Source organism: Haliotis rubra, unplaced genomic scaffold, assembly GCF_003918875.1.
Source record: "Haliotis rubra isolate DU_JTF1 unplaced genomic scaffold, ASM391887v1 Scf44, whole genome shotgun sequence".
Classification (NCBI taxonomy): Eukaryota; Metazoa; Mollusca; class Gastropoda; order Lepetellida; family Haliotidae; genus Haliotis; species Haliotis rubra.
In genome coordinates, this window is record NW_025767124.1 from 600,862 (window position 1) to 620,290 (window position 19,429).

At 42.6% G+C, this 19,429-nt stretch overlaps 1 protein-coding gene across 1 annotated transcript in view; it reads right to left on the reverse strand.

The window, feature by feature from the left end:
* LOC124289391 overlaps positions 1-19,429 on the reverse strand; it is a 92,477-nt gene that overhangs the window by 4,023 nt on the left and 69,025 nt on the right. Inside the window, exons 7-14 of the mRNA XM_046726013.1 lie at positions 19,132-19,265; positions 17,466-17,623; positions 14,269-14,371; positions 13,406-13,482; positions 12,772-12,981; positions 10,408-10,595; positions 8,272-8,744; positions 1,403-3,563 (exon numbers count right to left, since the gene is read on the reverse strand). Coding sequence (XP_046581969.1) covers positions 1,403-3,563; positions 8,272-8,744; positions 10,408-10,595; positions 12,772-12,981; positions 13,406-13,482; positions 14,269-14,371; positions 17,466-17,623; positions 19,132-19,265 — 3,504 coding nt within the window. The remainder of the gene's footprint in view (positions 1-1,402; positions 3,564-8,271; positions 8,745-10,407; positions 10,596-12,771; positions 12,982-13,405; positions 13,483-14,268; positions 14,372-17,465; positions 17,624-19,131; positions 19,266-19,429) is intronic.

The following is a 19,429-nucleotide window of genomic DNA, read 5'->3' on the forward strand; positions in this document are numbered from 1 at the left end:
TCACAATCATGTACTTTCAGTGTACCCAAACTCAGTGCATTGCCTGTTAGTGCTATGTAGTTCATTGCGATGCCTACAAACAGTGAATGGAGCTTGCGCGAGTTGGAAATGGCAGTCACAGTTTTTAATTGTTGAAAACCGGACAGGCAAGTTTGTATCCGGACTGGTAAGTTTTTAAAGTTACCAGTCTGGCTTGGAATTTTGGGAGTTTTAGACACTGACATTGTCCAGGTGGTGCTTTTTTGGGAGACCTCTACTTCCAATACCTACCATCAAGGTATCGTTTTTTTCTGTGGGTTTTTTTTAGAGTGGGACTTTCTTTTTGTTTAAATAAGTTCCCGTAGGGGATATATTACAGTATATCTATACAAAAATCACTAATTACAGGGAAATCCAAAGTGTTATGTGGGAGGGATGGGAGGGCTAACCTCATGAGTCAGGATAAGTATAAAATATCAATTTTACTCTAAAATTACATATTTTTTCCTTATCCTGACTCATGCTTTTTGTTGTAGCATCCTACAGGAACGGAGGTGGGTAACAGAATACTGGATTTATAATTAGTGATTTTGTATAGATATACTGTAATATCTCCCTACGGGAACTTCATGAAGCAAAAGAGCATGAGTCAGGATAAGGAAAAATAAATATTACAATATCTGAATCAAGATGGTAAAGAAATAAAGCTGATTCTTTAAGAAAGCTTTGGTGTGTCTGATTGCTTTGGGAACCTATACAGGCTTCATTCAGAACAGGCATCAAACCAGCTCTTGAGTCACCTGACTGTCTATGGAAGAAAGTGTGTCAGATCTTCACACATCAAAGTATCGTATCAGAGTGATAGAGACAGTTACTGTCACTTTGAGATTACACACACTGACTGTGTCAACAACTTAGTATGTTGTGGTTGTATTGTATCAGTGGATCTCTGAAATGCTACAAGCACTGAGTGAAATAGCCTCAGAATATTGACCAATTATGTTAGCTAGCCTTAAAAATTACAGCTCCAGATTTCACAAACTAAATCATATGACAGTTTATTTTTCCAAAAATTTGTTTCTGTGAAATTGTCAAATAAATTAAGTGCAAATCTCTTACTGTCTTGACCAAATGTCGACGACAACACCGCACAACATCTGTATATATTCATGACTGATTGAGGAGCATAGAGCACACAAACCTGTGAAGCTTTGACAATAGAAGGGATCTTATATTATCATATCACTATGACCCACAGAAATTAAAAGTACCAGCCTACCGACTTAAGTTGGAAATCATAATGAAAAATCATACCATAAAGTAATTTAAGATCTCAATGTAAAACTGTCAAAAATCTTACTGATCACAATTAAAACCACAACATTATTTTAGATGTAAGTTATCAATTTCATTTGGAACTCACTTCGAAACTTTGAAGAATTTCTTTGGCTTGTGGAGCCAACTGGAATCCAGAAGCCTCCGAGACCGTTTCTTGTCATCAGTTGGCGAGGCAGGTGCCCCCTCCCCTTCCGAACTGGTGGAAGAAAACCGCTGGGAAGCGGGCGGAGAAGTCGAGTCCGAACGCTTGGGTTTGCGGAAAACCACACCTTTTGTTTGTGATTCAGGTTCTACTGCATGAAGAGTCACACCTAGGTCAAATGACATTGATTGTTGACAAAGCACACCAATGGTCCCCATTTTCTTTTTCTTGCCTCCTTCTGAACGTTTGTGTAACTTGGGTGAAGGCAATTTACTGAAATCAAATATTTGTCCTGCTCTTGGTGATTTTGGGAATGCAGGTTGTTCCCCTTGAGTTGGTGAGAGGCTTCCGGAGGCTTGTGGAGATGAAGGCGATGATAATGTTTCTTGAGAGACAACAGTTATTTCGTCGTCATGTTCCGGTTTTTTCCCTGTCTTACTTTGTGTTTGCTCACTGGCACTGTAGGTGGCGCTTCGGTCCCTCTGAGCGCACTCCAGTGAGGCCTGTCTCTCTGACTCGAACAACAATGGCATGGATTGATGGTTTGTGGGACTTATAGTTGAATCTGGTTTCAAGGAGCTGTCACTAGATATCACAGAACTTGGATCATGGAGTGCCCCCAGCTCACAAGACCTGCGTTGTGAGGGAGGCACTCGACTTTTCTCTCTTCTTTTCCGGTATTCTTTGACTTCTGAATCTGATAACGTCCTTTCAGGGGAAGTCTTTGGACTTGGGGAAGTGTCAAACACTTCTGCTAGTTTCTTAACTTGTCCGTCATTAGTCACATCTTTCAGGGGGACAATGAACTTATGCTCTGGTCCACTGGGAGAGGAAAGTTTGCGTACAATATGCGAAACAAACTCGGATTGAGTGCGCGGAGAATCACTTCTTTGTAATGATAATGAGGAATTATTTTTGGAAGAATCCACACTTTTTGTGGGTGTGCCCTCTCTAGATAGTCTTTGTACCATGGTTTGTACATAGCTTGCGGAGATGTTTTCTTTGTCATGGCTCTTTGCCCTCTCTTGTTGTTGCTGTCGGCCTTCCTCGTCTTTGAGGTAGCGCTGGCGCAGACGGGCAGCGTACACGGTGTGGCCACTCCGGTACCGCTGACTCTCCTTCAGGAGCTCAGCGGCCGGCTTGAGGCGACGCACCGGTGACACCAAACCCACCTGCGGCAGGTACAGCGTCGGACTTGGGGTTTTCCGTAACTCGAAAGTGTGCTGCGCTGTCTCACAGACAGTGGCACGTTTCTCAAACTTCTTGATCATGTCTGACAATGGTTTATCATCGCCTCCACTCTGATGGGAGATTTCGCCTGCACTATGTGATCGGACCTCAGGATCTAAATACGCACGAGGTCGAGGGGAATGTGTGCTCACAGGTGTGCTTTGTGTGAATGGTGGCAGTGGTGGTTTAGCCGCAGTAGCGCCGGACTCGGACTTCGGGGAGGTGCTCCTGCTGTCCTCAGTTTCCCTTTGTGATGCATCTCGTGCTTGCGCTGGATGCTGGGACTTTATCTTTGGACTCTGAGCAGGTTTCCCGTGGACTGTAATATCTACATCTTGAGTAGCCTTGTGCACAGGACCACTCTCAACTTTATACGATTCTACTGATGTAGGCATTTCTGTACACTTCATCACAGTTTCAGTCGGGGAATATTCATCATCAATGATCTTGGCAGACTTGACGAGCCTGGGTTTGTCCAGACCTCGAAGCCGCTCTGGAATGGGTTCATCAGGGGTCTCAGTTACTTGTTGCGACTGGCTGGAAGCAGCACCCTCAGAGGTTCTACTCACTGGCTGCTTAGCAACACACGTCTCCAAAGTGGGAGACCCCTTCTCCACTTTAGGGACATTTAACTCAGTCTTTGATATATCCTTGGGCAGAGAAACAAGTGCAGTAGGCAAACTAAGAGTGCATACTACGTCAAGATTATCATCATGTATAGAAGCTTCGCGTTCTAGAGGCGTTTTCACACTTCCTTTCGTGGTTTGCAAGTGTTTTTCAACATGGTCAGTGGTTTGTTCATCCTGTTGTAAAACAGATTTGGAATGAATTCCGTCCCGATCAGCAGACGACACTGACACAACACCAATGTAATTTTTGAGTAAAATTGATATTTTATACTTATCCTGACTCATGCTCTTTTGCTTGTCTCTCTTCTTCTTCTTTTGCTTGTCTTCATACATAGTGGAACACTTGTATCTCCTTAATTGAAGCTCCTTCAATGTAAAATCACTAATTGGTACTCACCACGAAGTTGCCTCCCTTGCCCTTTGGCGGAACAGGTGTCGCCACCCTCTGGCCTCATGCTTCACTCTCTCCTGATTTTGCGAGCCCAACACTTGAATTTACAGGGAAATCCAAAGTGTTATGTGGGGAGGATGGAGGGTTAATTCATGAGTCAGGATAAGTATAAAATATCAATTTTACTCAAAAATTACATATTTTTCCTTATCCTGACTCATGCTCTTTGTTTGTAGAATCCTACGGAAACGGAGGTGGGCAAAACAGAATACTTTGGATTTATAGAATTAGTGATTTATATAGATTTAACTGTAATAACTCCCTACGGAACTTCATAAAGGCATAGACTTAGGATAATTCCTCTATTATAAGCCATAGGTTATAATGCCATACTGGGGTATTTACATTATAATATACTGAGATATTATAAACAACAATATCAAAGCCACTCTGATAGAGAAGCTATACCACTGAACATATATACATACTGCTAGAACTCCGTGAGTTATAAGCTAGATAATGCATGTAACAATTATGCATATTAATCTCGTGAAGACTACGTGTTAACGCTATTTAGGGACTGTCAACTGCTGTGCGAGGACCAAGGGACCGAAATGGTGAATGCCTGAGACGCCCTCGGTGGTGATATCTCTCAGGTAGTGATTAGCAAACACCATGTTAGATTTCCAAAAGCATCCTTCCATAATTGTATTCAAAGAACAGTTACCGTAAGGCGAGAGTGGAAGCTAACGCCTGATTTCATGGGGATTTGATGCTGTTGGAGGGTCCAGTCCTGCTGCCTTGTAGGCTGGCATGACAGTTCTTATCCATATAGATATGGTGGTACGAGAGACTTCTGTCTGAGTTGTTGCCGACAAGGGAATGAATAATCGCTTGAGAAATCTTCGCCTTTGTTTTGGAACGTCAGAATAGATTTTGAGAGCTCTGACTGGGCATAGAGATAAGTCCAGTGTATCTTGAGATCCGAGAATGGAGGATAATGCAGGGATATGAAATAACCTGTCTGGTTGACCTGGTAGTTGATTTTGGCGATGAAATCCCATCTTAATCCCAGGTGTGCTGTGTTTTGATTGTCATCAAACTGTATCCTCTCATAATCTAGTGCGAATTTCCGACATCCTGGCTGCTGTGGCTAGAGATAACAGGAAAAGCGCTTTTCTGTGAGAGAAACTCAAAGTTTGTCGATTCCAGCGTTCATAAGCCTCACTTGTGAGGTGTTGTAACACTATATTCAGATCCCAAGCTGGGGCGTGGAACTTCCGCTTTGGTCCTCCAATCGAAAGCCCGTGAGTAAGGCCAGTAACTCTGGAGTTCTTGTTAATCTAACACCCGCTCTCATGGTAATGACAGAACTAAGCTGCAAGATATGTTGACAATGTCGAGCCTTTTAAATGTTTGTTTTGCCGTAAGTAACACAAATAATCTGCCACTTGTGGATGAGTAGCATCTCTTGCTGTAAATCCCTTTATTTACCGCGTAATTCTCAAAACTGTGCCACTTGTCGCCGCATTGCCACGCGGTAGAATAGCGTAAGGCAAGCGCGGACCGCTTTGCCACCCTGGTAGAATACCCTCTTGTTTAAACACATTTTAATACAGTCCATAATGCGAAGTTGGAATACTTCTGGGCTTCCGCACCTGTTTGGTGTGTGGATGTATTAATAGATTTGAGCGCTTTGGGTAGCTCTAGTGTTGGTTGACCGATTTCTTGAATTAGAATGGGAAACCACGCTCTGGCCGCCAGTAGGGCTGCACCAAAGTGAGTTGGAGGCTCTGTGTTTGTCTGATTTTCTGTAACACTTGAGGTATTATTGCTGGCGGCGGAAACGCCAGCACGCATTGAGGCCTTCCCAGGATATGCTTAGAGCCGCCCGCTGCCCATGCTTGTGGGTCTGGGACTGGTGACACCTAATGTCGGTAGCTGATTGTTGAAGCGCGTTGCGAATAGATCTACTAGCGGCCCCTATTTGCTTGATTATCTGTGCAAATATTTCTGTATTGAGCATCCATTCTGTCGGTGACGGTTGATGTGGCCGAGAGTGCGCCTGCTAGTACATTCTTGGCTCCGGAATGTGACATGCTCTGACATGTAGGTTTAGATCGTGGTATTAGATCTAACAGTTGAAAGCTTAAAGTCAATAGGTTCAGTGATCTTGTTGAACCTTGTTTGTTCACATAGAACGCCACTGTCGAAGTTGTCGGTATGAATCATTGGCGCGATTCTGTAGAATGTTGCTCCAATGAAGTATGGCGCTGATTACAGCTTTCATCTCTAACATGTTTATATGGAGCTTGCTTTCTTGCTGATTCCATAACCCTGATGTCGTCCCCGTTGGCTTAGATGAGCTCCCCAACCTTGGAGCCACGCTGCCTACATATAGATGGGTTTTGAATTCCTGCTCTTCTAAACAAATACCTTCGCAAACATTCGACCTCCTGGTCCACCATAGTAGATGAGGTCTGAGACGCTTCGGTAGACTGAATGGTTGTAGGTCGCCGAGATGTGCATTGATGAAGACCTGTAATGGGCGAACTGTAATCTGCCTGAGACTGTCATGTCTTGGGCTGATGTGAGGAGACCCAACACGCCTGCCATTGTCGAGTGTGGTAACGGAGAGAGTAGAGCTGACGGAATGGTCTGTTGGATCTTGAGCCAACGGTCTTCTGGTACGACGATACGGTTGTGATTCGTGATAAATCGAATGCCTAGGAACTGCAGATCTTGGCGATGGTACTAGGTCCGACTTGAGTAAGTTTACTAACCATCCTAGCTGTGTTAGTAGCTTTATGATGTAGTTTAACTGTAGTTTGAGATGCTGTGGATCTTGATCTACTTGTATCCCGTCGTCGAGGTAGAACGCACTGCGAGCCCTAGACGATGTAGATAGGTGACAATAGGTTTCGCTATCCTCGTGAATAGCCAGGGGCTGATGATATGCCTAATGGGAGTACTTTCCATTGGTAATGTAGCCCGCCTAGTGTAAATCTTAGATATTTCCTGATTCGGATGTATCGATATGTAGATAAGCCGCCTTGCAGATCTATACTGGCCATGTAATCCATGGGGCTTAATCAACTGTCAGAACTGAGGAAGGTGTATCATGCTAAACTTTGGTGGTTTGGCGAGATAATTCCTGCTGAAAAAGCTCATGTTGTAAATGAGTCTGTATTTCTCCTTGGAGTTTTTCTTGGGTACTAGGAAAACTGGGGAGTAGAAGCCTGGTTCGATGTCTACTTGATCTAGTACTTCTATGGCCTGCTTGGTTATGAGTGATGTAACCGCCTCTTAACTTTGGTAGTTGTTGTGCCTGTAAGTCTAACTTGTAAGGGTTGACTGTCAGCGGAGGCGCGGGCCTGTAGTGGGATACGAAACTGCGGTTGAAGAATGTTGGAGACATAAGGGTCTTTAACATTCCCCAGTTCTCCCAGTGTAGTTGGAGGCGCCCACCCACTTGTGACGGTTGTACTGGAACGGCTGGGGTGGAAGACTCCAGTCGCTCCAACCTGTCTTTCAGCGCTTATAGTTGCGGAACCCTCTGGGTGTCCTGCCTCTTCCTGACCCTCCTCTATAGTTGCCATATGGGCTTAATTTAAAAGAATCTTTCCCTGGCTGGCTATCTTCCTATCCCGCGGCTTTCTGTAGTCCCGAACTTAGATCTCCCTGAGTATCTTTGTGAAGTCTGCCTGATGACGCTTTGCTAGCTGTCCATCGACTTGATCATAAGGACTTCTCTGGAGTCCTTAGTGACTTCCTTGGAGACTTTGTCTATTCCTCCGCCAAAGATGTTTGGGGATGACCACGGGCTGTATAGAGTGGAGCTGTAAAGTTCTCACCCCAGCTGCAGGAAGCGAGGGAGGCCTTGACGACGAAGCTAAGGTCAGTGCTGCTGAGACAGATGTGAGATGATCTGTAAGGAACTGCTGGTCCTTCTTTGCATCAGTAGGGCCGAGTAGATCATCCTATCATCTTCAGAGGTCGTGATACGTAAATCTGGTGATAAGTGTCTCATTGATCGCTCTAGATCTATTTAGGCCAAAGAACATGCGCCTCGCCATGTTTTCTATCTGCACCAGCTTCGCATCGCCAATCTTGTAGTTCTTGTTCTTAACATCGCTGATCAGCTTGTAGTTTTCATCGATGTCTTGTGCCTTCAGGAAGGGGTCCATGTTGTGCGTGGAGAACTTCTTAGCTGAAAGTTCGGCAGATGTGGAGTCTGCACTTTCGTGAGCTTTAATGAAGGCTGTATCTAGATTATGTGGCACCGCAGCAATCGGGTCGATCGGAGGTAAGGTGATGGCGCCTGCATCGCCTTCCTTCATCAGGTATGTCTGCGCTGAGTTGCCACTCTTGGACGGTGAAGATAAATCTAGGTTGTTTACCATCCAATATCTTATCTCAGCGCCTGAGAAGATGATGCCTCCATCATCTTCTGTACCAGCATCGGAGATGAGAGGTTGATGCTCTTCTGATGGTGACCTCTGGGCTGCTATCTCTATGTCGGGTGACACTCGGGAGACCTGAGTGTAGACCTGTGTGCCGACTTGTGTGATGACCCGCGCAGGTGATGTACGTGGAGATCGGGCGCAGTGAACGGCGTGGAGATCGCCTAGGTGATCTGGCGCCTATGGGAAGACCTAGATCTGCGAGGAGAATGTTGACGGCTTCGCGGAAGCTCTTGAATAGTCCCTCGACGCCCTTCTGGACGATGACGATCTGTGTGACGGCCTTCGCAGCTTCCTCTGCGCCCGACCTGGGGAGCGGCGCCTTTGACTTCCGCGGACGGCTTCCGGACGCCTGGTGGTCTGAGTCTGCATCTGAGGACGAGGCCGAGGGATGATGACGATCTTCTCCGCCTTCGCTGAAGGCCTTCGCGACGACTGTACATCTGCGCCCTTCGCTGAGGTGGTCTGTGACTTCCTTCTCGGCTGCTTCGCCGTGGCTGCTACGCTGACTGGGGGTGCCTCTGGGGTATCGCCTGATGCTGCTCGGCCCTGGGCTGGCTGCTTCCCCTCGACTGTAGTGGCCTCCATCATGGTCATGATCTGCCGCAACAGCTCGCCTGGGATGGTCTGGCGACGGCGAAGTCGGTGCCCTCTCTGGCGATGACAGCTGCTGACCCTCAGGGAAGTCGCCTGACATCAGTGTAGAGGCATCAGGCTGCATGGCGATCTCTGCTGATGTCACTGTAGCTGTCACCGGTCGCTTCTTGTGGCGACGCCAGGGATGATGATCGGCTGATCATCGTGAGAGGCCCAGTTCGGGCGGCTGGAACAATCTCGCTGAGAAAGTTCTTGACGACTTCGTGACTTCCCCTTAGATGTCGACGCTGCCCTGGGGTCCGGGTCTGCGCTGGGAAGACGCCGCGGGTCTCTCTTGACTTTATCTGCGATGACGGGACGCCTGGGGAGGCAGGACGCTTCTTAGCGTTGGCGGACTGCATCCCACGCCTATCTTCCGACGGAGTCTCTTGCGTAAACACCAGACGGGAGGGGGTCTATCGACAGCAGCTGACTGGAAGGGGAACTGGCTGTATCGCCATGTCTAACCCTTTGTTTGCGCGGACCTATTCGCGGTACGCCTCACGACGCAAAGATATTTATGAAAAGCAGAATTGATAGATTAATGCAGTAACTGCAACGCGTATCAAACGCACAAGGCGAAAGCACAACTAGGGCATAATACATGGTCAGCAATTGAAAACGTGAAATTGCAAATAGTACAGATTTTCATCAACGTAAATACTAGCTGAACAATCACTTAACTCACGGAATAAACAGTAGAAATAATGATTAAATATCAATGCAAATTAATGAAGGATACTAGCTATACCTCTATAGTAACCTATAAGAGGTAATAAACTAAGAAAAACCAAAGGATATAGTGTGTAAGGAGACACAGGCGCTCTCACATCCTGCTCACTGGGCGAAGAAGGAGAGAGTGAAGCATGAGGCCAGAGGGTGGCGACACCTGTTCCCGCCAAAAGGGGCAAGGGAGGCAACTCGTGGTGAGTACCAATTAGTGATTTTACATTGAAGGGAGCTTCAATTAAGGAGATACAAGTGTTCCACTATGTTCGCAAGAAGAAGAAGACAAGCAAAAGAGCATGAGTCAGATAAGGAAAAAACTAATATACCATCCTTTGCCCATATATAGACTCATAAAATTTATCATCTGTAAATACTCATATACCACCCTATATCCTTACATACACTTGTATATCACCCTTTATCCTTACTGATCATATAACATCCTTTATCCTTACATACACTTGCATACCACCCTTTATCCTTACATACATTTGTATACCACCCTTTATCCTTACATACTCATATAACATCCTTTATCCTTACATACACTTACATACCACCCTTTATCCTTACATACATTTGTATACCACCCTTTATCCTTACATACTCATATACCACCCTTTATCCTTGTATACACTTGCAGACCACCCTCACTGTTCCCAATTACTTTCATCTTCCACCCTCACCATATTAACATAAACCTGTATACCACCCATCATGAGGTATGAGGGATCTCTATTTGGAGCTAGAGGAATTGATATCAGCATATGAATATCCACAGGTACAATTTTAGCTCCACAGGATTTCTTCCTAGGCAGGTTTTGCGTGTGAAAGTCAACTATCAACCTACAGTAAGAACAGCATGTATACAGAGGTTTTTTTAGTACTGCCGTATTAAATACATAGTTGTCTACCCAGTATTTTGACTCACCTGTTTTTGATGGAATGGAGTCACGTTTCTCAGCCGGCTGAGAGCTGTCATCACTGGAAGTCACTTCTGTTTCCTTCAAACTCATGAATCGCTGCAGTGGTGGTCGGTCTGCCTCACGCCCCTCCACCTGAAACAACATAAACCACCTGAAGTTGTCTCCCACACAATGATTGGTCCTTGGAAAGGAGAGACCTGATCCATCCAGTTGGCCACCTGACAGTCAGCAGACATTGAAAGTATTAAATCCTCATTTATACCCCCAAATATCAAAGACAGCTCCAGTTTTGCACATTGCACTCTCTGATTATATTCATTTTTGAGATACCGGGATCAGATATGCTAGTGGGAACACTTTGGTTCCATGAAATCTCACTCAATGAGATCTGGCTGGATCAGACTGCATGAAGATCTGACAACCACTCCATAAAGGGGTGGTACCCTGAACAGGCTTTGACATAACATCCAAAATTAAGAATGTATGTCTTCTGCAACCAACAATTGACATAAATTATCAACAAGCACAGCTTCAGTTTTTGGCACATGGCTCTACCTCAAGATACAAAGATCCTTCTAGCGCCTCACAGGCAGCTTGGGTTATTCAGGTAATAATAACCAGATTCTGATTACAGCGTCCAGTGAGCAACTAGTCAGATGAATACAAGGCACTATATAAATGAATTATTATTATTATTATTATTATATGCTAGTTTGAATGCCTTGGTCTCTTGTAACCAGAATTGGGAAGCCTCAATGCTGATTGGGAGTCCTGACTCGCCTGACACAACTTCCTATGGACGGGCCCGACAAACCCTCATGCAGAGATTCATCACATGTTGTATTGAGAGAGATGTTTGTATTGAGATTGGGTCACTTTATAACTAGGATGAGAAAGTGGGGACTATCTTGGCCATGGCTTCACTATATCTCCCAATAAGTTATGAAAAAAGAAAGTCATTAATGCACTCAAGACTTACAAGGGTAAGGTAAATATAAGGCACATTTCACAGAGTTACCAAAATATATTTTGCTCATCATTACTATAATATGCTGTAATGAAATTATGCACATAACTTTTCCACAGGAATGAATTTTGAGTAGCACCAATATATGGATAAAACTATGTGCCGCACTAATTAAATACAGTTAAAACTATGAACAGCACTAATATACAGGAATATAACTGGGAGCAGCACTAATAAACAGGAATATAACTACAAGCACTAATACACAGAAATGAAACTAGGAGCATCACTAATAAACAGGAATAAAACTAGGAGCATCACTAATAAACAGGAATATAACTAGAAGCACTAATACAGGAATATAACTATGAGAAGTAGGAGCACAGTTATAAATTGATAAGCAGCATAAATAACTGGATATAGACGTACCAGAGCTGCACTGATAAACAGAGATAAAAATACAAGCAGCACTAATACACAGGAATATAACTAGGAGCAGCAATAAAACAAAGGAATAAAACTAGGAGCAGCAATAAAACTAATAAAACTACAAACAGCACTAATACAAAGGAATAAAACTAGGAGCAGCAATAAAACACAGGAATATAACTAGGAGCAGCACTAATAAACAGGAATAAAACTACAAACAGCACTAATAAACAGGAATAAAACTACAAGCAGCACTAATACACAGGAATAAAACTAGGAAGAGCACTAATACACAGGAATATAACTACAAACAGCACTAATACTAAACTAGGAAGAGCACTAATACACAGGAATAAAACTAGGAGCAGCACTAAAACTACAAGTCGCACTAATACACAGGAATAAAACTAGGAGCAGCACTAAAACTACAAGTCGCACTAATACACAGGAATAAAACAACAAGCATCAATGTTAAACTGGAATAAAATAGGAGCAGCACTAAAATACAGGGCTAAAACTATAAAGGGAAAACATATTGTCTGCTATTTGTATAGAGTTGCACTTACAACAAACATGATCAGAAGTTTTACACATTAAACAAGTAGTATATCTAAACACAAGACCTCAATTGCAGAAATTCTGAAATTTTAAGTCTTTCACAGAAACATGAATACTATCTTGAATTTAACACAGAAACATTAATACTTTCAAAGATGTTATCAGATTTGATTTATTGACCGAACTTACATGATTTGGTACACCATAACATTTTTCAGCCTACAAGGAAAAAAGAACCAGCGTCAATGTTGATTGTCATGATATGACTGATCTGCAAAAGTAACCAAACCAGGAGAACTACGACCATCTACAGCAAACAAATGAGGATCAGCGTCAGCATGCTGACAATCTCACCACTCTAACCCCTCGGTCCGCGCCTCCGAATGTGTTCCACCGTTTGACGGTGGCCGGATGGCGAGACTCCTGGTACTGGTAGAGCTCGGACTCGCGGCGGGTGATGTCGGCTTGGAGCAGCAGGTTGTTGACTTCCTGTAGCAGCAGCTGCCTCTTGATGTCCATGATCTCCTTGTTCCGCTGCAGGTGACTCAAGCGGAGGTTGTTCATCTGGAGCATGGACGCAATGATGGAGTTAGTGTTGTGTCACCGTCACCAATATTACAGTTTTATCAAGGCAGGTGTACACATGAAGGGCCCTGTACACATCAGAGACCCCTGTACAAACTAAGTCTTTTCAAAGCTGCTCTCCTTATGGTCAACTAATCATTTTCATTTTTGTCAAGTAGAGGTAGTTTACCTGTACATTTAAGAGAACTAAACTGAATTTGGAACTGAATACCCAAGAACATCATCCCCAATATCTGCAACTTATTTCAGACATATGACAGATTCCACCCAGTAAAGCATCTCCATTTATAGACAATATTATAAGCTATATAACGGAGGCATCTCCACTGAGAACAGCATCTCTATTCTCAGATATTACAAGTTGCATGAGTCAGACAGCTTTACCAGGATCAGCTGCACCCACCTGGACTTGCAGCTGCATGGCCTGGCTGTACAGCTTCTCAAAGTTATGTAGAGCAGATGACTTCTGTGAGGCCTCGCCTGAAACACAGAATGACTTCAACTGCCAATACCCAGCAAAGCCAGAGTTCCTGTTCTTGAAGTCAGTTATTCCAACAGATAAACAACAATGGAAGATATTGAAGTTTTGGCTACCCAGGAACAAAGGGACATAATATACTACAAATACTTTTGAAAAATCCTTTTGATGGACTACAGCGGTGTTACTTAATCGGGCATATGAACCAAAAAGTGGTATAGTGTTGAATGGATAAAGAGAACAGACAGTCTTGCCTGAAGCCCAAATCTAGTAAATTCTACTTGGCTTAGTAGTGTAAGAGTCAACAAAAATCTAATTAAAACAAGAAGACAAAGTCATCAATATCCCCCGCAATGGCAAAATACTCTTCATGATTATGTCTACGAGTTATGATTATGTCAAATATTTAGGTGTGTATATAGAAAAGTGGAAGGAGAGTATTGAAAGGTTTTTAGAGTTCTGCTCCAGAAAGGAGCACTATCACCAATTTCAGTGTATGTCAAACTTGTTGCCATGGAACGCCAAAAATATTTTATTCAGAATTCCAAAACTACCAAAAGGCACCAGTACACCACCAGACCAATCTATGTGCCAAGTTTGGTGAAGAAATAGTGAACGGTTTTAGAGTTCAGCTCCGGAAAAGACAAATGTGCACGGACAGACAGACCGTCATTTTAATACCCCCCGCAAAACGTGTTGCGGGGGATAATAATTTCTAGCCATGCTGGGACTAGTAGGGACTTGTTTTGGGACTGATACACCTAATACAGAGAGTGCACCCAACTTACGTGACTGCGATGCCTGTAACAGCATGACCCTCATCTGCTCCACCAGCTCCATCAGTTGGATGCTGACCAGTTCCTCACCCTCTATACTCTGCCACTTCCCAACCTGCAACATGCCACAATACAGTCACACTTCCTGACTGTATAGTACAATACCTGTCTCAGTCAACTGTATTACTCACATGATCTTATACTGAATAAAAGAGGGAGCTAGAAAAATCTGCTTAGATTATTATTCCAACCAACCCAAGTTAATTAGTTAGCAAAGACATGTTTCCATAAGACATGTGAGTGAGTGAGTGAGTTAATATTTAACGTCACATCGGCAATATCTCAGCCATATCGTGACGAAAACAATTTATACAATGAAAAATGAAAACATTTTGGAGAGTAAAACCTGTCGACGTTGGACAGTAAAAATACTAGAATATCACATATATGAACATAAAACTAGCATGTCAAACTAAAAGATTTAATTAAAGAAGATAATACAACATAAAACACTGGCCATAAGACATGTAACCCAGTGACTGACATCATGAGCATCAATCTACAAAACTGGGATACAATGACATGCATCAACCAAGTCAGTGAGACACCCTATCCTGTTAGCTGTATTTCAATCAGGGACATAATTTGATGTTCCATGCAGGAGTTATCTCCCTTTCATTTCGGCACTGGTGAAATTGTTGATGGAAATATCCACTTAAAATACAGACTCTGTACTTAATATCAGCTCCTTTATCTTACCACTACACACACTAATAGCGTCTGCGGTTGGGATTTCAATCTCTTTTAAGCTTTTATTTAGCTCCCAAATACCTGCCACACTCAAAAAGTTCTCTCATCCTCCAAGGACTTATAGTATGACCAGAAATTATTGAAAATTTTAGGAATATGTTTAATTGGATTTCTTGTACAAACAACCTTGACCAGCTATCAAGTGCTTGGTTTCATTCAAGGGAGACAACTCTGTTAATCCTTTTTCATTAGTTTGTGAAGAGTTATCCCCCTTTGTTTACTTGCTAGCAGACGACATTTTCAGTGATCCTCAGTATGGATGATTTAGAAAAGAGGAAGTTGATTTTAGAGTATTATAACAAGGACATCAGATCAGCTAAAGTGATTTCAAGTAGAACAGGCATCCCTTTGTCCACTCTTTATCGTGTTTTGAAAAATATTGCAAATGGATATGGCATTGAGCATCAGGGGCAGGCAGGTAGGCCCAGAAAATTGACTGTAGGTGACAGGAGGCAGCTTGGTATTCTTGTTTCCAAAAACAAATGAAGGAGTTTAGAAAACTGAAGGCTGGATATGATTGATAGAGGAACTGTGGCTGTCTGTAAGGAGACAATTAGAACTGAGCTGCATGAAATGGGTTGGCAGAAAAGTCGAGGAATTCCATCACCGATCATGAAACCTGAACAAAAGGAGCGAAGGTTGAACTGGTGCTTACAGCATAGAAATTTTAACTGGGACAATGTGATTTTCTCAGATGAAAGTTCTGTGTGGCTGTTTTCTAATACACTGAAATTCTGGACCAAACAAACTGAAAAATCTTTGTATCAGCCCAAAGTACAGTCCGAAATTTAACGTGTGGGTGGCATATCTGTGTTAGGGGCAACCCCTCTGTGTATTGAAGGGAATATGAACAGTGAGTGGTACACAGATATTCTCGAGGGACATTTACTTCCATCTGCTCACGTGTTCTATGGACATTTTTGATTTTCCAGCAGGACAACGACCCAAAACATCATTCAAAGCATTCACAGGCCTGGTTTCCGACCCAAAATATGACATTATTAGATTGGCCAAGCTATAGCCCTGACCTAAATCCAATAGAAAATGTTTGGGGACTTATGAAGGAAAGTGTCAATAAGAAAAATCTGACAAATATTGCTGAAATGAAAGAAGAGGTGGTCCGATATTGGGACAGCATGGACCACGACTTTCTAACTTCTTTGATCAGTAGTATGCCCCGCCGCATTGAAGCCTGCATTGCTGCCCATGGTGACTTGACAAAATACTAACTGTTCACTTGTCTTTGAATCTGGAGTTATGTTCTGCTAATATTCACATTTAATATGTGAGTAATGAGTGAAAAAATACAAAAATTTACAATCTTTAAATTCTCAATAATTTCTGTTTGTACTGTATAAGTTACAATAGGCAACTGGTGAGTTTGATTTGAGTCCTTTAAAAGCCATTTTGTTTGTTTGCAAACTTGATCTATATTATATATATATTATTTTTTAAGGTTATGGCTATCTCAATTACATAGAAACAATGTCTCATTGTCATACACAGTGTTTTAATTAGAGGGTTTAGTTTCCCATTCACGGCTATTTAACCCACGAGGCGACTTGCATGTGTATGTGTGTATCTGGGTTCGAACCACCAACATTCTACCTTTCAGACACATGTAATATTTACTGCATATATACTTGCATGGAGGTGGTCTGTGTCAGTAGCACCTTTCAGTCCAAGACTTGACCCACACGGAAATCTTTACAGATTCTTGTAGTCTCACGGGAAAAGAATGAAAGGGAGACAACTCTTGCATGGAGATGGTCTGTGTCAGTAACACCTTCTAGACCTACATTTGACCCATCCTTTACAGATTCTTGTCGACTCACAGCAAAAGAATGAAAGGTAATGAAAGGGAGACAACTCTTGCATGGAGATGGTCTGTGTCAGTAACACCTTCTAGACCTACATTTGACCCATCCTTTACAGATTCTTGTCGACTCACAGCAAAAGAATGAAAGGGAGATAACTCTTGCATGGAGATGGTCTGTGTCAGTAACACCTTCTAGACCTACATTTGACCCATCCTTTACAGATTCTTGTCGACTCACAGCAAAAGAATGAAAGGTAATGAAAGGGAGATAACTCTTGCATTGAGGTGGTCTGTGTCAGTTACACCTTTCAGATCTAGACATGACCCACACAGAAATCTTAACAGATTCTTGTAGTCTCACGGGAAAAGAATGAAAGGGAGACAACTCTTGCATGGAGATGGTCTGTGTCCGTAAAACCTTCTAGACCTACATTTGACCCATCCTTTACAGATTCTTGTCGACTCACAGCAAAAGAATGAAAGGGAGATAACTCTTGCATGGAGGTGGTCTGTGTCAGTTACACCTTTTAGATCTAGACTTGACCCACACAGAAATCTTAACAGATTCTTGTAGACTCACAGCAGCTGTTTCCATTGATTCAGCCAGCTTCTCGCCTACGCCATCCAGCTGCTTGATCTTCTGCTCGAGGTCAGCCACAGTGGCCTCCAGCGCTCCGACCTCTAACTTCACAGCCTGGGGTTGGCCCCCTCCTGAAGACAACTGTTTTCTGTAGCGGGCTGCAGAGAAACACAGAACACTTCAGTCAGTAATGATATGAAAGAGTCGTTTAAGTCACAACAGTGGTGTCCCTTATGACCTATCAGTTTGCAATTGAAAGGTATCACAGTACAATGTTCAGAATAACTATGTCATGTCTTAATCTACTTCATTCATTTAATTCAAAAATTCATGTGATGTACATATTATAAAACAGAATGTTTTTGTATGCATTGTTCTGATTTGGACCAAATCAACTGATTGCCTAGCCTAAATATAAAGACAAGAACTCTGAATTTGACTGAAAGTAATCATAGTTCCTGCCCCTCTTGACAGATCAACTTCAACATATCTTGTTGCCCATAATCTGTTGCTCACCATGCACATTGATAATGTGGTTTCAGAGAAGATTCTTAAACATTTTCAAATTTCTACAAATCCGAGGTTCACATGTCCAATATATTTAAAATATCTGGTTCTTGTGGAATCTGAGATTATGAAATCTGAATGTCTAAGATTCCCCAGGAAAAGAGTCTACATGCTAAGAACAAAGCTAAGTTCTAGTTAGGGGCTGAACATCCACTTGAAGTTTCAGGTTATCTCTCCAACAGGTTAAGAGGAAAATGTTGGAGTGAGTGAGTGGGTTGGGTTTGACGCCGCTTTTAGCAATATTCCAGCAATATCACGGCAGGGGAACACCAGAAATGGGCTTAACACATTGTACCCATGTGGGGATTCGAACCCGGGTCTTCGGCGTGACGAGCGAACGCTTTAACCACTAGACTACCCCACTGCCCCGGAAAATGTTGGAAAGTGATGGTCCGCCTAACAACATATCATGATCTCACTTAAGACTTTCAGTCTGAGTGAGCAAAAAATGGCCATGAAACAAATTACAATGAACAACTTGATATACTGACACTGATAGCACAACACAGCACAACAAATCATCATGAATAAATGAAATGAATATTTACTCAAAAGTGTTAAAATGTAATTGTCACCAAATTTTCGAAAAAGATAATTTTGAATGCTATGTTGGCTACTAGTTATACACATATCACCAGCAAGAATGTTTTCTTAATTTCTTGTTGTAAAGAGATTTCAAACAGAATTAGTATTGAAAATTCAAATTCTAGTTGTTTTTAAACTTCTCAGTGTACATGTCAATTGTACTGTACACAAAAGAAATGCATTTGTAGAATGGCAGTGAAGAAACTGTTGACATTTGCAAAGGAAGAATAAACTGGACACATATGGCAAACAAGAGTAAAAATACAGGAAAATATCCTTGCTTCAAATAAACAAATAAACAAAAAGAACAAAATGAAAAACTTATACAGACCTCATAATCACAAAGAGATACTTATGATCTTTAACATATACATATCTCCCAAACTGTCAAAATATTGATTAAAAAAAGGTGATTTTCTTTGAAATTTGACAAGAAATGTTTGATATTTCTATGTAAAATTCAGCAGTATCTCTTTTTGACATATCTCACAGAATATATGAAGGGCTCCAGTACCCATCTCGGTCGCATGTTCGTCTCGGACCAGGGAAAGCTTTTCGTTGAGGTCAAGAACTTCCTCCTGAATTGCTGCATACTCTAGTTCTTTCCGCTGGAGCTCCTCTAGAAGTTGGAGATTTGCTCGCTCCAGACTGTCAAATGAATCGACACTGATTGCCGGAAATCAGAATCAAAAACAGGTTAGTGCACGATCCACACGAAGACATGGTCCCATTGCCCTGGGTTGCCGCCATGGCGGCGCCGTTGAAGGGGAACAATAGGCATGCCTTCAGGAAGGAGGGAGAAATAAAAAAGA